Source organism: Callorhinchus milii, unplaced genomic scaffold (assembly GCF_018977255.1).
Source record: "Callorhinchus milii isolate IMCB2004 unplaced genomic scaffold, IMCB_Cmil_1.0 Scaffold204, whole genome shotgun sequence".
NCBI classification, from domain to species: Eukaryota; Metazoa; Chordata; class Chondrichthyes; order Chimaeriformes; family Callorhinchidae; genus Callorhinchus; species Callorhinchus milii.
This window is the reverse complement of record NW_024704945.1, coordinates 43,393-66,115: the sequence shown is the minus strand read 5'-3', so window position 1 is coordinate 66,115 and position 22,723 is coordinate 43,393. Positions and strand designations below refer to the sequence as shown.

Below are 22,723 nucleotides of genomic sequence, written 5' to 3'. Positions count from 1 at the left end.
ACTTACTCCACACAGAGCCTAATAATAATCCCTCTAAAACCAAAAACAATAATAAATTGGTCATTTTCAATCTACGACTGTTTGTGGGACATTGCTGTGCGCAATTGGCTGCCGCGTTCGCCCACAAATATAAAGTCAACTCACTTTACAGTGTGTTCTGTGAAGCGCTTTGGGACATCCTCCCGACGTGAAAAGCGCTATATCAAATGCAAGGATTATTATTATTATAGGATGTTTCCACTCACAGTCTCTCAATCTCTCTTTCACAGTCATTCTCTCTATCTCAGTCTATTTCTCTCTTTCTCTTTGGCTTTCACGTTCTCTCCCTCTTTCTTTCTCAGTTGTCTATTTGTATCTCTCTCTCGCGCTTTCTCTCTTACAGTCTCTCTGCCTTTCGCATTTCTCTCACACAGACGCTCTCTCAATCCCTCTATCTGTCTGTCCCTCTGTCTATCTGTCTGTCTGTCTCTTTCTCTCTGTGCCACTCAGTCTCGCTCTCTCAGTCTCTGTCTCACCTACAAAACAGTCACAAAACTGCACAATTTATTCTCTGTGGCTTGCTCTATCTCTCCTATTCAATCTCCCTCTGCCTCTCACTTTGTCTTTCACTCATTCAGTCTCCCCCTCAGTCTCTCCCACAATCTCTCGCTATGTCTCTCCCGAAAAACACAGTCACTACATGTCATATTTCCTCTCACAGTCTCTCTCTCTCTCTGTGTCTCTGTCTCTCTATCAGTCTTTCTCGCCCAGTCCCACTATTTATTCTGTTACAATGCCTTTCAGTCTCTATCTCTCTCAATCTCTCTTGCTGTCTTTTCCGCAAAACACACAGTCACTGCAGTTTGTAATATATTTTCTGAACAGTCTCTCTCAGTCTCTCTCTCTCTCTTTCTGTCTATCGCTCCCAATTTTGTTCTCTCACGTACTCACTTTGTCTCAGTCTTTCTTTCTCTCTATCGCTTGCACTTTCTCTGTCAGTTTGTCTCTCTCAGTATCTACGTTTCTATCTCAGTCTCTCTCTGCCAGGCTCACTGTCTCACTCACTCCCTTCCTCTAGCTTTCTCTCACTCAGTCTCTCTCTCTCATTTTCTTTCTAATGCTTTCGCGTTGTGTCTATCTTTTTCTCCCTCTCAGACAGCATCGCTGCCTATCGCTCAATATCTATTTCAGCATCTCTGTCTGTCTGTCTATCTGTCTGTCTGTCTATTGCACTCTCTCTCTCTCTCTGTCTCTCTCTCTTTCAGTTTCTCTACCATTCTTTCTTTCTCTCTCTCCCTGTGTCAGTGTCTCTCTCTCTCCATCACTCGTTCTCTCTCTCCATCTGTCGCTGTCTCTCTTTCATTCAGTCTCTCTCTCAATCTCTCTCAGTATCTCTCACAGTCTCTTGCTGAAACTCTCCCACAAAACACAAAGTCACTACACGTTTTATTTCCTCTCACATTCTCTCTCCCATTCTCTCAGTCTGTTTATCTCTTTGTCTCCCTATCAGTCTCTTTCTCTCTCAGTCTTTCTCTCAGTCTTTCTCTCACAGTCTGTCTCACTGTCTTTCCCGCAAAACACAGTCACTACAATTTGTAATATGTTTCTCCACAGTCTCTCTCGGTCTCTCTCTTTGTGTGTACATCTCTCCCAGTCTCTTTCTCTGTCTCTCGTAGTCACTCCCTCTCAGTCTATCTCTCTCTTTCTGTCCATCAATTTCTCTTTCTCTCTCACAGTTTCTCTCTCTCTCAGTGTCCATTTCTATGTTAGATTCTCTCTCTCATCTCTCTCTCTGTATCTCGCTTTTTCTGTCTCTCACTCAGTCGCTCTATTATTCTTTCTCAGTCTCTCGCTCCGTCTCTCTAATTCTCAGTCTTCAGCTCTCTCTCTCTCTCTTTCTCTCACAGTGCTTCTCTCCCTGTTTCTCAGTTGGTATCTCTTTCTGCCTAACTCTCTCTCTCTGGCAGTCTATCACTCTAAATCTCTATCTCCGTCTCTCAGTCTCTTTCTCTCTCGCAGTGACTCTCTCTCTCACTCTCTCTCTTTCTCTCGAACTTTCAGAGACTGAGAGGGAGAGAAACAAATGTGTAGTGACTGTGATTTGTGGGAAAGATAGAGAGAAAGACTCAATGGTAGAGGCAGAGAGAGACTGAGATTGGGAGAGAGAGACTGAGAGTAAAAGCAAGAGACAGAAAGAGAGTCAGAGAGAGAATAAGAGAGACAGCGAAAGAGAAAAACAAGGCAGTGAGCGATAGATATCCAGCGTGTTTTGTGGGAGAGACAAACAGAGAGAGAGAGAAACACTGAGAGAGAGAAAGAGGGGGAGACAATGAGCGAGAATGTATATGTGTGTAGCGAATCTGTTTTGTGGGAGTGACAGAGGATGAAACTGTAGAGAGCAAGAGACTGAAAGAGAGACTGAGAGAGTGAGAGACACTGAAAAAACTGAGCGAGAGAGTGACTGATAGACAGTGACTTAGATAAAGTGACAGATATAGATGGACTTAGAGAGAGAGAGAGAGAGAGAGAGAGCGAGCGAGCGAGAGAGAGAGAGAGAGACTGACCATGAAAGAGACTGAGAGAGAATATATTATAAAGTGTGGTGACTGTGCGTTTTGGGGGAGAGACAGAGAAACGCAATTGTTTGTGGAAACAAAGTGTAGCTGGTGTGAGAGATAGTACCTGATACTAATAACAATTATAATAACAACCCTTACATTTGTTACAGCACCTTATCTGGACAAGACATCTTAACTTGCTGAGCTGCTGGGTTTACAGAGATTGGGGATCTCTCCAGTGCCTGCTCCTGGCAGCAGCACAGTTTACGCTGGATTTATCGCAGCAGCAACGTAACCCTCAGACAGTCTGTGAGTGAGGCTAATGCCTTGGCTTCTGCCTGTAATCACCAGGTTCAGGGAAGTGATTTCGTCTCTATTCTCTCATGTTCCACAGACTGTGAGCTCCAGACCTGGGAAAGAGAATCTCTGTGGCCAGGAGATCTCAGGAGCTGGAGATGGAGACTCTTCACCAGGGCCAGGGGAACCCACACCTGGCTACTGATGACAGGCTGAGGGAGATGTGTTTGGTATGAAAATATTGGAACAGAGTTAGAACCAATCTACTGGAGAGAGGGTGTTCTGCCCCTGGATAAATGGGATGGCCAAGCGCTTGGAAGGCATCGTAGCCCTCGAATGCCACACTGTGGGTGCTGCTGCCAGGCGGAGAGGACACAGGAAGCCTCCGGCCTAACCACATGGTTCAGGGGAATAAGCCCGGGGGGCCTGATCTGGGGGCAAGCTCAGAGGGTTAGAGGTCAGAAGTATTTCCGTTTGTCAGGAACTCTGGTGTCGGGAGAAGCACGTCCTATACGAATGAACCGGAACCACAGAATTACGTCCTTTGTACAATTTCCTTTCTACCTGATCTGGTTTCACATTACAATATAGTCAATAAAGTTGGGAGTTAGGAACCAATCCCAATTACATCAGCTATCTGGGAATGCCAACAAAGGGCTCAGGTTGTGGAGCAGCCAGGTGTGTAGTGGAATGTCAGCCATTAACCCCCCAATCCCCCAGGGCAGGATTGTGGTGTGTGACGGCTATCACAGTGTCAACCACTGTTCCCACCTGCAATGTCATACCATTCTCCCGTTGATCAGCTGGTGTTTATGGTTAGTAAAATGCTGGAGAATGGCTTTGAAATAAAATTAATAAGAATAAGGTTTACAAATAGAGTAAACTTACCACAACTCCTGACACTTGTGCAGAGCAGGAACCAGACGCTGGAGACCCTCATCCTGAATGTAGCAGTACCTCAGATCCAGTTGTTTTATTGTGTCACACAGTCCAATGGCCTGAGCTACCACAACACAGTCTATCGGTGTTAACCTCAATGCTTTCTCTGGAGAGAAGTCACCAAATGTCAGTGTGTGTACAGAGCCCAGTGTGAGCTGTGCCAGGGCTTGATTCTGAGACTCAAACAGGTAGTGGAGTGTGTTCAGCAGCTTCCTTTTCCCAGTGACGGTGTGTGTGTCTCTGATCTGAGATTTAACCTTCTCCTTCAGCCAATCGATCACCGCGCAGGTTGTCTGATGGACAAATGGGCCCAGAAATTCCTCCAGTGGCTGAGCTGCCCGTGGGGAGGAGAGACCAGCAACAAAGCGCAGGAATATCTCAAACCGGCCGTCCTCCTCCCTGTGAGCTTTATTCAGGAGTTTCCGCAGATTTCCTGGATTCTGAGACAGAAACTGAGCGAGTGCGGCTACAAACTCCTGGATGGTGAGGTGCGGGAATGTGTAGACCACGCTGTGCTCTGAAGACTCTCTCTCCACAAGTTCCACGAGAAAACCAGAGAGGAACTGGGAAGGCTGGAGGTCATATTTGATCAGATCTTCCTCATTAAAAACAATGTTCCTCTGGGAGATTCCAGTGAAGGCCATCTCACCAATCTTCAGCATCACATCACGGGGGCTTTCCATCTTGACACTGTGATGTGTTAGAATGTTATAAATATAATAGGAGAAGAGTTGTGTGACTGTCTTGGGAACTCGCTGTTTGTTGCTGTGTTTCCGTGTAAAGAAGGGACCCAGAGACAGAGCGAGGATCCAGCAGTAGGACGGGTTGAAGCACATGGTGAGCAGGAGCTCGTTCTCCTCCACGTGGCTGTAAACAGCAGCCGCCACCTCCTGATCCTCAAAGAACTTGTGAAAATATTCCTTTCTCTCTTCACCCACAAATCCCAGGATTTCAGCCCAGACACTGACCTGAGCCTTTGCCAGTAACTGTAATGCAGTGGGGCGGCTGGTCACCAGCACTGAGCAGCCTGGCAGCAGTCTTTTCTGTATTAAACTATACACAATATCAGACACTGTACAGAGGAATTCAGGGTCTGTGCACCTGCGCTGAGGCTCTGTGTCTCTCCGACTGTCAGCGAAATCAATCCTTGTGCTGAATTCATCCAAACCATCAAATATAAAGAGCAATGACTCTGGGTGTTTCCACAGCTCATTCAGAACACCCCTGAGGTAAGGATACTGCTCCACGATCAGACGGTTCAGTGTAATTCTGCAGTTAAGGCTGTTTAGATCTCGGAATTTGAAAATAAAAACAAAGTGGAAGTGAGGATAGATTTTACCTGTGGCCCAGTCATGGACAATCTTTTGCACCATGATTGTTTTTCCAATACCCGCCACTCCACTCACTACTGCGGAAGTCCCTGTGGAAAATCTTGAGGCGCTTCCCTTGTAGGTTTTTTTCTTCCAGAAAAATAATCCTCCTCTACAGAAGCTGCTGTGGAACAGTTTATCAATTCGGATTTTTTCCAGCTCGCCCTGAATTTGCTTCTGTCTCCACTCCTCGTGGTCTCTGCCTCTCGCCAGCAGCTCATGTTCTACCAGTTCCCATTGACGTACATTAGAAATAATAGTTAACTCCGTGTAGCGATCAACCAACTGAAACTCCTTTACCTTCTCCTTTATCAGGATGGTCTTCACTTCGAGTTTCTCAGTTTGTTTCTTTAACGTCTCCTTGTGCAATTGCTGAATGGCTTCATGTTGAACAATAATCAATCGGAGAGAAAATTGAGGAATTATTTAGTATTATTAAAAAATGACATTTAGTTTCAGTTAAGGGGCTTTGAAAGAAGGAATGCATTCCAAAGCGCTGCATACGAATTACTTTAAAGTGTAGTGACTGTGTTTCTTGAGCAGATGCAGCAGCCACATTGCGAAAAGCGACAGCAGCCACAAGTAGTGAGTGACTATATTTATTTGAGAGACTGTTGGCCAGGAATCCAGGAGAGAGAAATTCCATTCAGTTTTCAAATAGTGCCGCTGGATCTTTAACATCCACACGAATAGGCAGACGGGACCTTAGTTTAATGTCCAAATGACGGCATCGATTGCAATGCAGCACAACCCAGAATGGCACTGGAGTGTCAATATATCCTGTTGATGTTCAGGAACATAGGGACAGGAGTAGGGCATTCAGCCATCGAGCCTGTTCCGCCATTTAATTAGATCATGGCTGATCTATATCTTTACTGGAATTTCAAATCAAATTTCCTGCTTTCTCCCCGTATCCTTTAATACCCCGACCTACCAAAAATCTGTCAATCTCTTTCTTGACGGAGTGGATGGATCCAGCATCCATGACCTTTTGGGGGAGAGAGTTCCAGATTTCTAACACCCTTTGAGGGAAAAAATGCTTCCTACTTTCACTCTTAAATGGTCTGGTTCTACTTGTAAGAATATCCTCCTTGATTTGCATTCCCCCAACCCAGGAAATAGCTTTCTGCATCTACCCTATCAAATCCCTTTATCGCCCTAAAAACCTCCATCAAATCACCCCTCAATCTTCCAAACTCAAGGGAATGCAATCCAAGTTTAAGCAGCCTTTCTCGTAACTAAACCCTTTTTGGCCTAGTAACATTCTGGTGAATCAGCGCTGCAGCCCTCTAATATATCTTTCTTGTGGTGTGGTGCCCAAAACTGAACGCAATAACAACAAAACTACTTTTACAGAGTGTCATTTACGTCGTTACTACTTGAGGTGTTCTGCTTCTCCCAGTCTATGTGAAAAATAAAATCTCCCATTATAACCGCGTTGTTTTTGTACATGCCACCCTGATTTCCGTATTTATATATTGCGAACTGAAACCCATAACTCTGACTCCGAGATAAGAGGAACACAAACTGAGCTGAGCAAACAAGGGGTAAACAATCTGAATTACAATGTTAATAATAATAATAGCATTAATCCTTGATTTGATATAACGCTTTTCACGACTGCTAGACATCCCAAAGTGCTTCACAGAATATACTGTAAAGTGAATTCACTGTATATTTGTGAGCAAACGCAGCAGCCAATTGCTCACAGCCATGTCCCACAAACAGTCATGGATTAAAAATGACCAATTTATTGTGTTTTTTTGGAGGGATTATTATTAGGCGTGTGGAGTAAGGAAACTTGCCCAAGGTTTCGCCCTCTGCCTGGAATTGAACTCAGGTCAGAACATTCAAACCATGGTAGATTTTCAGGGCATTGTATAATGAATGTGTGACTTCTTGTGGGAAAGATCATTCCAAAGTAATACTTGCTGAAATAATTTAAGAATTAAATAAGGATCATTCCCCTCACTCCTCTCTCCCTTCTCCCATCTTCCTTCGGCTGCCTACAATCCCTCCCTCCTACCTCTCCCCTCCATATTCCCTTCTCCCCTCCATGTTCCCTTCTCACCTCCACACATCCCTTCATACTTCCCTCTCCCCTCCATACTCCCCTCTCCACTCCATACTCCCCGCTCCCCTCCATACTCCCCTCTCGACTCCATACTCCCCTCTCGACTCCACACTACCCTCTATACAACCTCTCCCCTCCATACTCTCATCTTCCCTCCATATTCTCCTCTCCCCTCCATGCTCCTCACTTCCTTCCATACTCCCCTCTCACCTGCATATTCCTCTCTCCCCTCCATACTAACGTCTCCCCTCTCCATACTCCGCTCTTCCACCCATAATCCCCTCTTCCCTCCATGCTAACCACTCCATCCATAGGCCCCTCTCCCCTCGACAGGCCCCTCTCCCCTCGACAGGCCCCTCTCCCCTCGATAGGCCCCTCTCCCCTCGACAGGCCCCTCTCCCCTCGACAGGCCCCTCTCCCCTCGACAGGCCCCTCTCCCCTCCGTACGCCCCTCTCCCCTCCGTACGCCCCTCTCCCCTCCGTACGCCCCTCTCCCCTCCGTACGCCCCTCTCCCCTCCGTACGCCCCTCTCCCCCCCTTACGCCCCTCTCCCCTCCGTACGCCCCTCTCCCCTCCGTACGCCCCTCTCCCCTCCGTACGCCCCTCTCCCCTCCGTACGCCCCTCTCCCCTCCGTACGCCCCTCTCCCCTCCGTACGCCCCTCTCCCCTCCGTACGCCCCTCTCCCCTCCGTACGCCCCTCTCCTCCGTACGCCCCTCTCCCCTCCGTACGCCCCTCTCCCCTCCGTACGCCCCTCTCCCCTCCGTACGCCCCTCTCCCCTCCGTACGCCCCTCTCCCCTCCGTACGCCCCTCTCCCCTCCGTACGCCCCTCTCCCCTCCGTACGCCCCTCTCCCTTCCGTATGCCCCTCTCTCATCCATATGCCCCTCACCCCTCCATATGCCCTTCAACCCTCCATATGCCCTGCAACCCTCCATAATGCACTCTTCATCCATAATCCCCCCTCTCCTCCATAATCCCTCTCGCCTCTATAGTACTGTCTCGCTTCTGTATTACCCTTCACCACTCCCCTGCATACCGCATCTCCCGTTCATATTCACCTCTTCTCTCTCCGCCATGCTCCCCTCCATGTTGCCCTCCATGCTTCTCTCGCAACTCCACGCTCCCCTCAATGGTCCCCTACATGCTCTTTCCGTCCCTCTATGCTCCCTTCTACCCTCCTTGTTCCCCTCCACATTCCCCTCCAGACTCCACACACCCCTGTATGCTCCGCTCTCCCCTGCAAACTTACCTGAACACTCCATGCTCCCCTCTCCCGTGCATGCTTACCTGTCTCCTCCATGCTCCCCTCTCCCGTGCATGCTTACCTGTCTCCTCCATTCTCCCCTCTCCCCTCCATGCTCTCCTACCCAACTCTATACTCCCTTCCCCACTCCATACTACCCTCTCCCCACTCCATAATCCCCTCTACCCACCATACACCCCTCTCCCCAACATAATCCACTCTCCTCTCCCATCTTCGCTCCCTCCTCCCACATCCCCCCTCCCATCGTTTGTATTTTCTGGATATCATCAGTAAATTGTAAACTACCAAACTGTGTATTTCAGAAGTGATTGACTAGTTTGTATCTTGTCCCTGTCACATACATTTCAGATCACTGGAGACATCTGATACACTTCGGTCAATGGTCACTTCATCCACGAGACTGGAACCTGTTTGAATAGAGTTAATATTATTAAATTGAAGGGATGGTGTATCAGTAAAATGTTAATGGAGGCACAGAGAAACATCACACATTACCTTGTTGCTGTATTTCCGTCATGATTTTGTTCAGTTTGGGCAAAGTGGGCCTCATTTTCACAAATGATTCCCACATCACTCTCCGAGCCTCAGAACCTTTCCCCATCACCAGGTTGAGAAGAAATTTGGAGCTTTGTCTCCTCTGCCCACTGTGTGTGAGCTCAGTGAGTTTCTGCGTAGAGTGAGTATTAATGTATTGAAGATGGTGTAAACATGAACAGTGACAGTGATCAGCAATACCCAGCTCCATTGACGGATTTGCTGGACTTGCTTTCTCTTCCATCCACAAACTGCTTTCCTCTGTGACCACGACTTTCATCATCTGCTCTCCCCGACACTTCCCAAAACCAGCTCGGGCTCTAACTTCACTGTCCAGTGTCTTGTGACTTCCTCGCCAGGCAAATGGCATTAAATAGACGCAACTTTCTGTTCTCAGTTTTTTGGTCATACAGACACTTCTTACACTGCGCTGCATTGATCCACGACACACATATGGTGCATGTCCTGTATTTTAACATAACTGTTTGCATAAGCTGTTTGTTTGCTATTCTGTTGATTTTCTGAAAAAAAGCAGCACATGAGCCGTGCAGACAAGCACTGACTTGGTGAGACTTTAACAAATGAAAGGGAAATGTTACAGTGTGACGCAAACCTACTTTGTGCTCCTGCGGGCTGAAACATTCCTTCTGTCTGAGCCTTGAGCTGATGTCCTCCACGCCTTCCTCAATGGCCTGTTCCAATCTGTCCCGGTAGAACTTTGTCAGTCTGTGCAGCTGGTACTCGTCGTACAGGGCCAGGGTCTCAGTGAATAAGGTATTTGTACCTGTTAGCGACCGATATAAACATTAGTCAGACATTATTTTACTCTTTTTCCTCGAAACATGTTTCGGAAAATATTACGATGTTGATCGTAAAAAAAAGCCCTGAATAAGCAGACCTCAGTTGGTCAAAAACACCATTTGGTAGCTGACAACAGAGACCTGTCAGCCTGGCTTATTTGGTATGACTCTCGCTCCTGAGATAGAGGGTTGTGGTTCAAGCTCCACTAAATATTTTTTACCGCATAGACCAGCCTGACAATCCAGTGCAAGCATCCTCGCTGGTTCTTTTGCCAATTATCTTAAATCTGTGTCCGCTTGTTACAAATCTACCCTCCAGAGTTTCTCCCGCTCTACTCTATCAAAACCCTTCCTAATTTTGAACATCTCTCATTGAGCTATTAAGTTGAACACATTCATACCAGAGTCAGAAGTTTGCGTGTTAAAGTCCCATGGCGGGGAATTGGAATTCCTATCCACCCTAGGCAGCAGATGTGGGGGTTTAGTAAGTCGGAAAGGTAGGGAGGTGCAGGACATGCATGGATTTGAAAACGAGGAAAAGGATTTGAAAGTCGATCCCTTCGGAAATTGGGAGCACGTGCAGCCTGGCAAGTACTGAAGTGATTTGTATCCTTTCTTTTCTGTGGTTTAGCATCCGGATGTCGGAGTTAATTAAATATTGTTTATGGTAGAACTAAGGACACGAGCAGGGAGAGCATTTGAAATGTCCACCCGAGAAACGGGAACGGCGTGGGTGAGGGTTTGAGCTGCTGCGGATGTGAGGTACGAACAGAGGCGGGTAATGTGACAGAGGTGGAAAAACAAACTGTCCTGGACAATAATCGGATGTGGAGGAGAAAATAAGGCTACGGAGAGAACCTGACACCTAGTTTGCGCACGGGTAGGGTGTGTTTGTGGGAGAGCCCGAGTAGGTTGAGGTATTTGGAGCCACATGAAAGAAGACATTGGCGGGTGCCAAAGTATATGGCTTGGAAGGATGGATGGATCTTGCTGACGTCCAGCTGCAGGAAGTTTGCACTCATCCACGTCTTGATGCCCGTTACACAAACTGACAAAGGATTAGAGGATTGGGAGTTGCAGCTGGAGGAGAAGGGGGAAGCGGTGCAGTAGATTTGTCTATCATACATGTAGGCTATGTTCACTTTACACATAATGGCTTTGGTTTGCAACCTGAGAAGGAGCTGATTTGGAAGCATCCTATCCCCCAGGAATGATCGTCTACAACAAGACCTAACCATGTGCCAGGCAGACTGGTATGTCACTGCAAGCCCTGCCCATGTGTCAGGTTGGATAGGGTGAACAAGGAGAAACATTTTTCACTCGCGGGTGGGTCGTAACCTGAGGACACCAATTTAAAATAGTTGTTAAAAGAAGCAGCGGGGAGGGGAGGAGAATTTTGTTCGGATCTGGAATACATTGCCTGAAAGGGACAGTCTGTGGTCTGTCATCATCAGCGATTGGTTCATGAACCGTCCAACATGTCCCTGATCTTGCATTTCACAAATTGGGAATTTGCTCAACCCCAATAGGTATTGACTAATGTTTCGTTTCCAAAGTGTGTGAGATAAATGTACGTGCTTTTGTTTAAAAGTACTTAATAAACACATTACATTTGTTCATTATCATCTCTTTAAAATTGTCCTTAAATTCGGTTAAAGAGAAGCCATTACCTGTTGGTGTTTTGCAGGGGGCTTGATCCACACCTCGGGTCATTCCATCGCCCTCTGCACTGGCACTTGGTTCAGTCTCCGTGGAGGCCATCTCACTCCAATCTCCCAAAGTGGTGGAACCGATTCACAATGTAGTTGGGCAACACCAGATGTTGTCGCTGTTTCAGTCCTGCCAGATGTACACATGCTTAGTAGTGGTGATGACCATTTAATCGAATCATCTGTTTTCTCGTGGTTCTGTGTTTCAGAAATATATTTCCCCTTTCCCACTAATGTTCAAAAATCCCCTCAATTGCTGCTAAGTGCAGCCTAGTTTGTAAGATTTGCGACAGGTGCTGAGCGTTTTTAACAGTTGCAAGACTAACAGGGAATCCAGACGTGATCTCTCAGGCAAAAACACCCGGTTAGCATTTCTAATGGACTGTCCTTCTTCCTCACAATTAACATTTATCCGACAACGAAATAAATTGCAAGAGTATCGTCATGATAAATTCAGCAATTAAGTATATTCAGGTGTCTTACTCAATTGTAGTTAGGCGTAAATGTACTGACGTTTCTTGCATTTGTTTTCTTTCAGGTTAGGAAGATGTTTCAAAACACTTCCCCGCTTACAGCGAATTATAGTGAATATATATTTTGTAGGTGAATGCAGCAGTCAATTTCACAGAATCATAGAAAACAGAAGGAGGCCATACAGACGATTTCGTCTTTGAAAAGAGCTATCCAAATCAAAGCCACTCCCCCGCTCTCTCCCCATAGCCATGCAAATTTGCCTTCCCCAAATAATTATCTACTTCTCTCTACTTCTTCTCTAGAATCGGCTTCCTCCACCCTTTCAGGCAATGTATTCCAGATCCGAACAAAATTCTCCTCCCCTCCCCGCTGCTTCTTTTAACAACTATTTTAAATTGGTGTCCTCAGTTTACGACCCACCCGCCAGTGAAAATTGTTTCTCCACTATCGATTCATTTCATCATTTTGAAAACTTCTATTAAGTCTCCACTAAACCTTATATGCTCCAAGGAGAATAATCCTAGCTTCTGTAGCCTCTCCTGATAACTGAAGTCCCTCATTCCTGGTCTCATGCTGTAAATCTCCTTTGCACCCTCTCCAATCCATTGACATCCTTCCTAAAGTGTGGTGCTCATCACTCATCGCAATCTCTAGTTGAGGCCTAACCATTGTTTAATAAATGTTCATCATAACTTCTTGACTTTGTATACTATGCCCCTATTTATAAAGCCTAGTATGCTGTACGCTTTCCTAACAGCATTATATACCTGTCCTGCCAGCTTCAAAGATTTACTTATATGAACCCCAGTCTCTTTTTTCTTTCACCACCTTTAAAATTCTCCATCTATTTTATATTGCCCCTCCTCATTCTTCCTCCCAAAATGTACTACTTCACATTTCTCCACAGTAAGATGTATACGTCACTTGTCTGCCCATTTGACCAGTCTGTGTGTCCTTATATTCAGCTACGATCCTCCTCACTGTTTGCTACCTTTCCGAGCTAAGTCTCAACTGGAAATTTGGAAATTATACTCCTACACCAAAGTCCAGGTTATTTATGTAGATCAGAAACAGCAGTGGATCCAATACCGACCCATGGGGGATACCGGTGAACACATCTCTCTCAGCTTTCTGTCTCCAAGCCAGTTCTGTATCAATGCTACTGCTGTGCATTTGATACCGTGGGGTTCCATTTTGCTTAAAAGTTTCTTATGTGGCACTTTACCGAACACCTTTGAGAATCCATATAAACTACATCAACTGCACTACCTTCATCCACACTCTCCAATCGTTCATCAACAGACTCTATCGGGTTCTTCAGGTCCGATTTGTCTTTAATAAACCAATGTTGACTGTCCTTTATTAACCCATACTTTACTAAGAGAAATGTTATATTATCCCGGATTATAGTCTCCAGACGTTTCCCTCCCACTGACGTCAGTGTGACTAGCCTTGTTTAACATTCTTTCCCGGGTTTTTCCTGGCATTCACGCTGGCCCAGTCCAGCTCCATGCCATCCGCAGTGACAAAAACACACACTTCTCCAGATCAGCCCCATGCCACCAACACATATTTCCTCAACTGAGCACCATGTCATCAATAATAATAATAATAATAATCCTTGCATTTAATATAGCGCTTTTCATATCGGGAGATCGTCCCAAAGCGCTTCACAGAACAAACTGTTAAGTGAATTGACTGCATATTTGTGGGCGAACGCGGCAGCCAATTGCGCACAGCAATGTCCCATCAACAGTCGTAGATTGAAAATGAACAATTGATTATTGTTTTTGGTTTTGGAGGGATTATTATTAGGCTCTGTGTGGAGTAAGGAAACTTGCCCGAGGTTTCGCCCTCTGCCTGGAATTGAACTCAGGTCTCTCACTTGTAAAGCGAGTGCTCTAACCACTGAGCTACAGGTCTGCACTAATCAACACTGATACACATTCACATCTATAGCCCAGCATCTTGCCACCAACACTGACACAGTCACACTTTACCAGCTCAGCCCTATGCTACCAACACTGCCACACGCAGACATGTCTAGCTCAGCACCATGTAACCAACTCTGACACACCCAATTCCCCAACTCAGCCCCATGCCACAGACACTAACGCACACTTCACCAACTAAACTGCATGGCACAGACACTGACACACACTTCACCAGCAAAGCCCCATAGTGTCCTCAACTACACTAAACCACACACACTTCACCAGCTCAGCACCATGGTGCCCTCACCAACACTGACACCAACACACTTCACCAGCTCAGCCCCATGGTGCCATCACCAACACTGACACCAACACACTTCACCAGCTCAGCACCATGGTGCCCTCACCAACACTGACACCAACACACTTCACCAGCTCAGCCCCATGGTGCCATCACCAACACTGACACCAACACACTTCACCAGCTCAGCTCCATGGTGCCATCACCAACACTGACACATACATCACCAGCTCAGCTCCATGTCACCAACGCTGACACACGCACACTTCACCAGTTCAGCACCGTGTCACCAACAACGACACACAAAAGCTCCATCAGCTCAGCCCCATGGTGTCTTCATCAACACTGAGACACACATCACCAGCTCAGCTCCATGTCACCAACAATGACACACACAAACTCCATGAGCTCAGCCCCATGGTATAGTCACCAACGCTGACACACAAAGATAACCAGCTCAGCTCCATGTTACCAACACTGATACACACACTTCACCATCTCAGCTCCACGTCATCAACAATGACACACATATATTTCCACAACTAACCCCCAAGTCACAACACTGACACAGACAAACACTTCACCAGCTCATCCCCATACCACAAACACCAACATACACACACCCTTCAACTCAGTCCCATGCCACCAACACTGACAAACACACACATACTTCACCAGCCAGGTTGTCACATGTTGAACCTGGATATCCCACTCCACGCCACCATTGCCTACAGTTCCCATGCCCCTAACTATGGCCCTCTCTCTCTTTAAATCCATTTCACACTTTCTTTCTCTGCTGTTCAGTCCGCCTCAATTCCTCGTCACTTGTACTTGTGCATGCAACAACCCCCCGCCCCCCTCCCCCCACTCTGCATTTTGTGTAATCTAACAGCTTCTTCTCCTTCTCCACACAAACACATCAGAGCTTCTTCTTGAAACTTCTACTTTTCACCATCTACATGCTCCCCTTTGTTGACATAATCCAGAGACGTGGATAGCACTGACATATGATATGGAGGAAACACAACTCTACTCTTCACCATAGACTCGGGTACCATTACTGCTCTGACTATTAGACATCAAATGCTGATTGATATCGATCTATCTTCAGTTGAATATTGTCAAGAGGAAGGCTCACCTGTTTGAGTCCTGACAGTGCCTACTGACCCTGGGTATTGACGGCATCAATCTGCATGAAAGCTAAATTCACCTTTCTGAGCAATGAGAAGAACATTGTCTTATTCCACCTTAACTGTCCTTTAATCCATGTATATTGGCTCTCACTCACTCTTGGCTTTCGGTCAACTCTATAATATTGCTTACCTGCAGCTGCACATCTTACACCCCCTCCCCTGGGGTGTCCAAGTACATATATACATATTTATTGTATTGGGGCCAGGCTTTATGAACCCTTACTCAATGGCATTCAAAAACGTCTCTACTCAAACTGCAGACCATAAAAAATGGCAGCTTTCTTGCGATCCTGCACCAGGCACTATATCTGTATCATTATGTCCTCCCAACATGAATGGCGCTGTACAAATGTGATTTTGTATTGCACTACCATCATCCTCTCGCTCCACTCGTTCCTGTAGCATTTGTTAAGGATTATCCAAACCAGACTGAGAATGCTTCCGCCCACCAACATATCAAACACACTTTGCTTAGAATGGAATGGCCCAGAGGCATATCTACTTTTAACCTTATCCCTGAAAGTATTAAACACAAATTGGCAAGAGTCAAAGCGTGGGTACCTCATTGGGTATGGTTATGGATAGGGGACATTGATGGAGTTTACCCAGCTCAAAATGTGTGGCTTGAATTTAGAGCACTGTTTAGAAAGCTTTTCTTACCGATTCAATTCAGATCCGTGTCCCCTTGTTTCCATCTCTGCATGGATCGTCCATTCTATCTCTGTAACGTTTTTCAAACCCATTGCCCCAGCTGCTCTGTCCATTCTGGCTCATGTATACTCTATGTCCTATGCCTGATGCTCCCGAACATCAGTGGATAAGCTTTCATCTCCTCTTTCCCAGGTCTCGAACTCTGCTCCTGAGTCGTTTGGCATTGCTCCTCTGACAACGCAAAACACCCCAAGTACTGCATTGGATTCTCATCTTAGACGATGTTACTTCAGTTCCAGACTTGTGTTTAAACCCACAGCTTTCTAACACAGATGAGAGAGTGCCAGCACTGAGCCAGGCTATCACATGCTGTACATTGCCCTGTAACGTGCAGGTGGTGCTGAGTACCTTTAGTAATCTCTTTTTTGAGCAATATAACAATTCACTCTACCCTATACAGTTCATCTTACAATATGTATCTTGCACAGCCAATTATAGTTTAAGCGCTCTGGGACGCTGCCCTGCGTGAGCGGTGCCATATAACTGCGAGTTGTTGTTCTAGTTATTTCTCTTCCCCAACCACTCAGCTTCCTCTCCATCATCAGACGAAAATCAGTGTGAGAGTCCCACCTGCAATTTCAACCTTGCCTTTGATGTATTTCAGCAACCTGCCAAATTCCACTGTTTTAAGTGCTTCAATCTCGTGTATGTACTCTTTGAACCCTCATTTAAGTAATAATCAGTGAAACGTTATCAATGCAAACAGGCAATGTTGCCTTTTATGGATATTTTCAGGTAATATAACTGGGTGTTGGACTCTAGACTTGGAATCAAAAAGATCAGTCAAGTTACACTGACCTCCTTAAAAGTCAACGACATGAGAGCCATCTTAACAAAATCATATTTGCTTATGGGGAAAGAGAACGAAAATGGAGGGATTCAGTCGAGAAGGTTATGGTTGAGCATCAAATCTGATTTTCCACACAGTGAAAGCTAGTGACCAACATTCAGAAAGGTCCAACTTTTCCTCACCATCTCCAGTTCCACAATAAACTGAAATTCTGTGTTACAGGGATGAACTTTAAACCAGCGTTAGGTATTCTGTGGAGCTTCAGCTACGAAAAAGGACGTCTCAGAGAAGACAAGGACACAATAGCCAGAGCAACAATATAGCGTCCTTCACGTGGTAGGCATTTCTGTCACTTAAACAGCAGTGTGGTTGCTGAACTGAATATTATTTTGTCAGCTGAGGGTGTAGCACCCTCGAATACCCATCATCAAACAAAACAGTATTCAAACAACCATGAGATTTCCATGCATCCCACCTACACATGGCAAATACAGAGATATATTTTACGAATTGAATGAGCATCCTCTCTCTGGAGGGTCCATCGTGCTTAACTACTGCCGGAAAGTATTAGGTGCAGGTTGGCAAGAGGCAAGGCTTGTGGGAGCCCAGGGTGTGTATTGGAGTAACTGCTGGAGTCTCACTAGCCAAACCGCAAGATGGAAGGATGAGATAGTGGCTCACAAAGGTTTCTGCTCAGCTCCTTAAGCCAGTGTGGAAGGCAGAACAGGCCATTCAGCCCGTCCAGTCTGGCTGTTGCTAATATTCTCCACAAGGGCCTATCGTTGATCAATGATATTTCGGATCGACCAGTTCACGAATAGTTGTTGGAAAACGTTTCTCCCTCAAACGATATAACGATGATTAGTTAACTTAATTAAACAAATTACATTTAAATTATTCAGTGATCACTGGCTCCAGCATTCTTTAACAGCAGTAAACATTTACTAACTGCAAAACCACAACAATTCGCATTTATTTGTGCTATTCGCAAGGAGTGGCATCTCCAACCGCTTAAAACGTGGAGTAACTTGACTGCTTTATTTAGTCCAAAGTCAGAGCTAAGGAGAGACTCACCGTCTTGTCTCCCCGCTGACAGAGCTCCGGTACCAATCTCTAGTTCATTAGCCTCTCAGTGATGTCGCTTCAGTGTTCTGGGCTCTACGGGTAACAACACACCCTGGTCAGAGTCCAGCAATTAACGTCGGCCAGTAAATCATAGCCTCGCCCTGTTCCCGAGGACATTTCCACAGAAACTTAAAATTTACTTGCATTAAAAGTCCTTCTGGTCAGGATTCAATCCCTGAAGCATGAATTTCAAGTAGTTAGCAAACTGGCAAATGGGGGCGTATGGAGAATATGTTTTCCTGCACAGTTGGCTGTTGGGTTATGGAAAGCCCTGGTGGGAATGATGTTTGAGTCAGATTCCAGATTGGTTTTCAAATCATCACTAGATACCGATCTAAATTGAGAGAACTATCTAAAACGGGATTTGGGAAAAGAGCAATGTAAATCGGACTGAAAGAATCGGCAAAAAAAAAGCCACCACAGCCATCCGTCTTCTGTGCTGTACGTCTCGATGTTTCTTTGTTCGTGGGTGTTGCTCAAAAGGTTGTATTCAGGGATTTTCTTAAAAAAAACTATTCAGTAAAGGAAGGAAAAAATATATTGGATACGCCCTTTTTTTTGTGATAAATGTTGTGAAATTTCTCTCATTTTCTCAGTTTCCTCTCACACACTCTCTGTCCTCTCTCAATCATTGGTTCGACCCTCTCGCTCCGTCTCATAGACACTCTTTCACTCTCTCAATTCCTCTCTCTCTCTCTCTCACTCTCTCTCTCTATCCCCTTTTCTCCCACGCACGCCCTCCCTCCACGCACACTACCTTTCCCCTCTCACAGTCTCTCTGTCTACGCTCTCTCGATAACTCACTCCTCCTTTTCTACCTGCTCTCTTTCACAAACACTCTCTCCTCCCACAATCTTAGTCAATTTCTTTCACTCTCTGTCTCCACTTTTTCCTTCTGTCTCCATGTCTCTGTTTCTTTCTCTCACCATCTCTCTCACTCTCACACCTTTATGTCAATCACTTCCACCTCACACACACTCTCTCACTCAATAGGTCTCTCTTCGTCTCTGCCATAGAGTCACTCACTGCCACTCTCTCATCGCTTTGCTTTTTCCCTCTCTTTCCCTCCCTGGCTCTGTTTCTTTCTCTCACCCCATCCTCTCTCTTCCACTCTCGCTGATACAGAGCAATAGTTGGGAATCTGTTTTCACATCCATCATCAGACTAACACCAGCGTGTCTTTGCCACCTCCCACTTCAAATTTACATTTTGATTCATTTTAACAACCCGCCCAGTTCAGAGCATCCTCTGCGCTCTCTACCTAATCTCCTGATCCTGATCTTTGAACCCCTTTTGTGTAACAGTCAGCGAAACGTTATCACTGCCAATGTGCAGTGTTGCCTTTTATGGATAATTTCAGTTAATGTAACTGTGGGTTGGGCTCCGGACTTGGGACCAGGAAGATAGTCCTTGAAAGTCAACAACTTGAGCACCATTTTGTCAAAAATCGTTTCCACTTGCGGAGAAAGAGAAAGAAAATGGCGGCATTCAGTCCGTTTGATTGTAGACTGAAACATAATTTAGTCTTACTTCCTCCAGTGTAAAGAAATTGAGAACCATTCAGCCTCTATAGCGTCCCCATATTCGGAGCAGACTGGTCTCTCGAATTGGAGGGATGTGTTTTAAACTATCGTTGGACAAGCTGCGCCCAACAAAAGAGACGTCTCAGAGGAAGAAATCAAAAGAATAGCAACAACAACTGTATAGTGCCCTTCTCGTGGGTTGCAGCTTGGAGCATATCAGCAGCAGTGTGGTATCTGAGCTGAATTTTTTTGTCAGCCGAGTGTCTGTCCCACCGAAAACCGATCAACAAACCGAACATGATCCAAAACAAAGCTGAGATTTTCATACATCCCAAACTACATATGGAAACTCCAGAGTTAGATGGTTGGAATGGAATGAGCACCCTCCCTCTGGACGGACCACTCTGCTCACTTAATTCGGAGAGCATTAGGAGCAGGTTGGCAAGAGTCAAGGCGAGGGGAGACCAGAATGTGTGTTGGGGTAACTGCTGGAGTCCAACCAACCAAAACCGCAAGGTGGAAGGATTGAGGCAATGGCTGAAAAAAGCGTCAGCACAGTTCCTTAAGGTAGTGCAGAAGAGAACAACCAGGATGATCACCATTGTTAGAGGAATGAACTATGAACAAGGATGAAACAAGCTGAGGCTCTTGGATTCATAGATGCATAGAAATTACAGCTCAGATTCGGCCCGACCGCCTGGCTGTTGCTTAAATTCCACATTAGTATGTTAACAATAGTTCAGATCAATCAAGTTCCCCAATGGATTTCGGAGACCATTTATTTCTTAAACGGTTCTACGATGATTAATTCAAATAACAGCAACAACTTGCATTGATATAGCGGCCAACACGCCGGACAGTGTGTCGGAGAATGTTGGAGTGGTGGAGGACACTATGTGTGAGGGAGGGAAGAGTTGACCGTAAGCACAGTCGTAAAGCGAGATCTTCCGTTTATGAAACAAATGATATTTTAACTCTCGCTCATTCAGTTACTCCTGGTTTCTTTAATTACAATAAATGTTGCATGAACAACAACAACTTGCATTTATATGGGTTGTTCTCTCTGTGCCCTGACAACCTTGTATAACAGTACGACTTTATTTCAGCGACAATCAGATCTAAAAAGAGACTCACCGTCTTGTCTCCCCACTGACTGAGCTCCGGTTCCTGCCTCCGGTTCCTGAGCCTCTCAGTGAAGTGGCTTCAGTGTTCTGGGTTGTACAGGTAATAACAAATCCTGGTCAGAGTCCGCAGCTAATGTCTGGCAGTAAATCATAACCAAGCCCTGTTCCCTTGGAGATTTCCACACAAACTCAAGTTTACCTGATATAAAAGTCCTCCTGGTCAGGGTTCAATCACTGAAGCATCAATTTCAGAGTTAGCAAACTGGCAAATGTAGAGGTTTGGAGAATTTATTTTCTGCACAGTTGGTTGTTGGAAAGCCCTGGTGGGAATGATGTTTGAGGCAGATTCCAGATTGGTTTGGAGATAATCACTCAATACCGATCCAAATGGAGTCAACTATCTAAAAATGGATTTGGGAAAAGAGCAATGTAAATGGGACTGAAAGTATTGGCACATAAACAGCCGCCACAGCCATCCTTCTTCTGTGCTGTACATCGCCATGTTTCTTTGATCGTGGGTGTGGCACAAAAGATTGGATTCAGGGATTTTTTTAAAAAAAGTGATCAGTAAAGGAAGGAAAAAACATATTGGAGATGCCCGGTTTTTTATTGTATTAAATGTTGTGAAATTTCTCTCTCATTTTCTCTTTTTCTTCTCACACAGTCTCTCTCTCTATACTCTCTCTGTCATAGGCTCCCCCTCTCGCTCTGTCTCACACACACTCTTTTGTTCCCTCAGTTCCTCTCTCTCTATCCCACTCTTCTCCCACACCAGCCCTCCTCCATTCACACTCCCTTTCCCCTCTCACAGTCTCTCTGTCTACGCTCTCTCGATAACTCAGTCCTCCTTTTCTCCCTCCTCTCTTTCACAAACACTCTCTCCTTCCACAATCTTAGTCACTTTCTTTCACTCTCTGTCTCCAGGTCTCTGTTTCTTTCTCTCACCACCTCTCTCCCTCTCACCCCTTTCTGCCAAACTTTCCCCCTCACATTTCACTCACATTCTCACACACTCTCTCTCTCAATAGCTATCTCTTTGCCTCTTCCGTACAGTCACTCACTGCCAATCTCTCACCGCTTTATTTCTTCCCTCTCTTTCACTCCCTGTCTCTGTTTCTTTCTCTGACCCCATCGTCTCTCGACCGCTCTCGCTCTCCCCCTCCCCCTCTAAAACACTCCTTCTCACACTCTTAATCACTCACTCACACACTGATTTTTCTCTCCCCCCACCCCCCTCTCCCTGTCTCTGTTTCTTTCACTCATTTACACTCACTCTCTCTCTCTCGCTATCATACTCTCCCCTATTTCTGTCAACCATTCTTCGCTCCAACCTCTTCCTCCCAATTCTCACGCGCACTCTATCTCTTCTATCCTCTCATTCCAAATGCTTAAAACCTGGAGTAACTTTACTGTTTTTTTAACTTTACAATCAGAGCTAATGAGAGACTCACCATCTTGTCTACCCGCTGACTGAGCTCCGGTTCCTGCCTCTGGTTCCCGAGCCTCTCAGTGATGTGCTTCAGTGTTCTGGGCTGTACAGGTAATAACACACCCTGGTCAGAGTCCAGCAGCTAATGTCTGGCAGTATCAAGCCCTGTTGACTCGGAGATTTTCACAGAAACACAACATTTACCTGCTATAAAAGTTCCACTGTTCGGCGTTCAGTTCCCAAAGCATCCATTTAAGACAGACAGACGGACGGACGGACGGACGGACGGACGGACGGACGGACGGACGGACGGACGGACGGACAGACAGACAGACAGATAGCAAATTAGCAAATGAGGAGATTTGGAGAATATGTTGTCCTGCACATTTGGTTGTTGGGTTACGGAAAACGCTGGCGGGAATGGTATTTGAGGCAGAATACATATTGGCTTCCAAAACATGTCCACATATCGATCTAAAAGGAGTGAACTATTTGCCAAATGGGTTTGGGAACAGAGCAGGGAAACGGGACTGAAAGAACTGTTATAAATGTGCCACCACATCCACCATAAACTGAGTAATCTTCGTCTGTGC

At 45.8% G+C, this 22,723-nt stretch overlaps 1 protein-coding gene and 1 long non-coding RNA gene across 2 annotated transcripts; both read right to left on the bottom strand.

The window, feature by feature from the left end:
- Positions 1–2,890: 2,890 nt before the first annotated feature.
- On the bottom strand, positions 2,891–11,663 carry LOC103173281 (NACHT, LRR and PYD domains-containing protein 12-like). The gene is made up of 7 exons (XM_042345990.1): positions 11,488–11,663; positions 9,635–9,801; positions 8,979–9,150; positions 8,825–8,890; positions 3,973–5,523; positions 3,723–3,879; positions 2,891–3,035 (listed from the first exon to the last, which is right to left on the bottom strand). Exons 1-7 carry the CDS (start codon positions 11,576–11,578, stop codon positions 2,891–2,893), a joined length of 2,349 nt encoding a protein of 782 aa, XP_042201924.1. The 5' UTR covers positions 11,579–11,663.
- Positions 11,664–18,009: 6,346 nt separating this feature from the next.
- Positions 18,010–22,301, bottom strand: LOC121851909. Its single transcript, XR_006086009.1, has 4 exons — positions 22,153–22,301; positions 20,901–21,102; positions 20,712–20,788; positions 18,010–18,085 (listed from the first exon to the last, which is right to left on the bottom strand). It is a non-coding gene; the product is annotated as an uncharacterized LOC121851909 (long non-coding RNA).
- Positions 22,302–22,723: the final 422 nt, after the last annotated feature.

What these genes read in the sequence shown, in the direction of transcription:
- LOC103173281 (XM_042345990.1), bottom strand. Translation starts at nt 11,578, where the DNA reads ATGGCCTCCACGGAGACTGAACCAAGTGCCAGTGCAGAGGGCGATGGA. An exon ending in TCAGCCCGCAGGAGCACAAA is followed by an intron (nt 9,151 to 9,634) that starts GTAGGTTTGCGT and finishes CACTCTACGCAG; the next exon opens with AAACTCACTGAGCTCACACA. An exon ending in GACGGAAATACAGCAACAAG is followed by an intron (nt 8,891 to 8,978) that starts GTAATGTGTGAT and finishes CTATTCAAACAG; the next exon opens with GTTCCAGTCTCGTGGATGAA.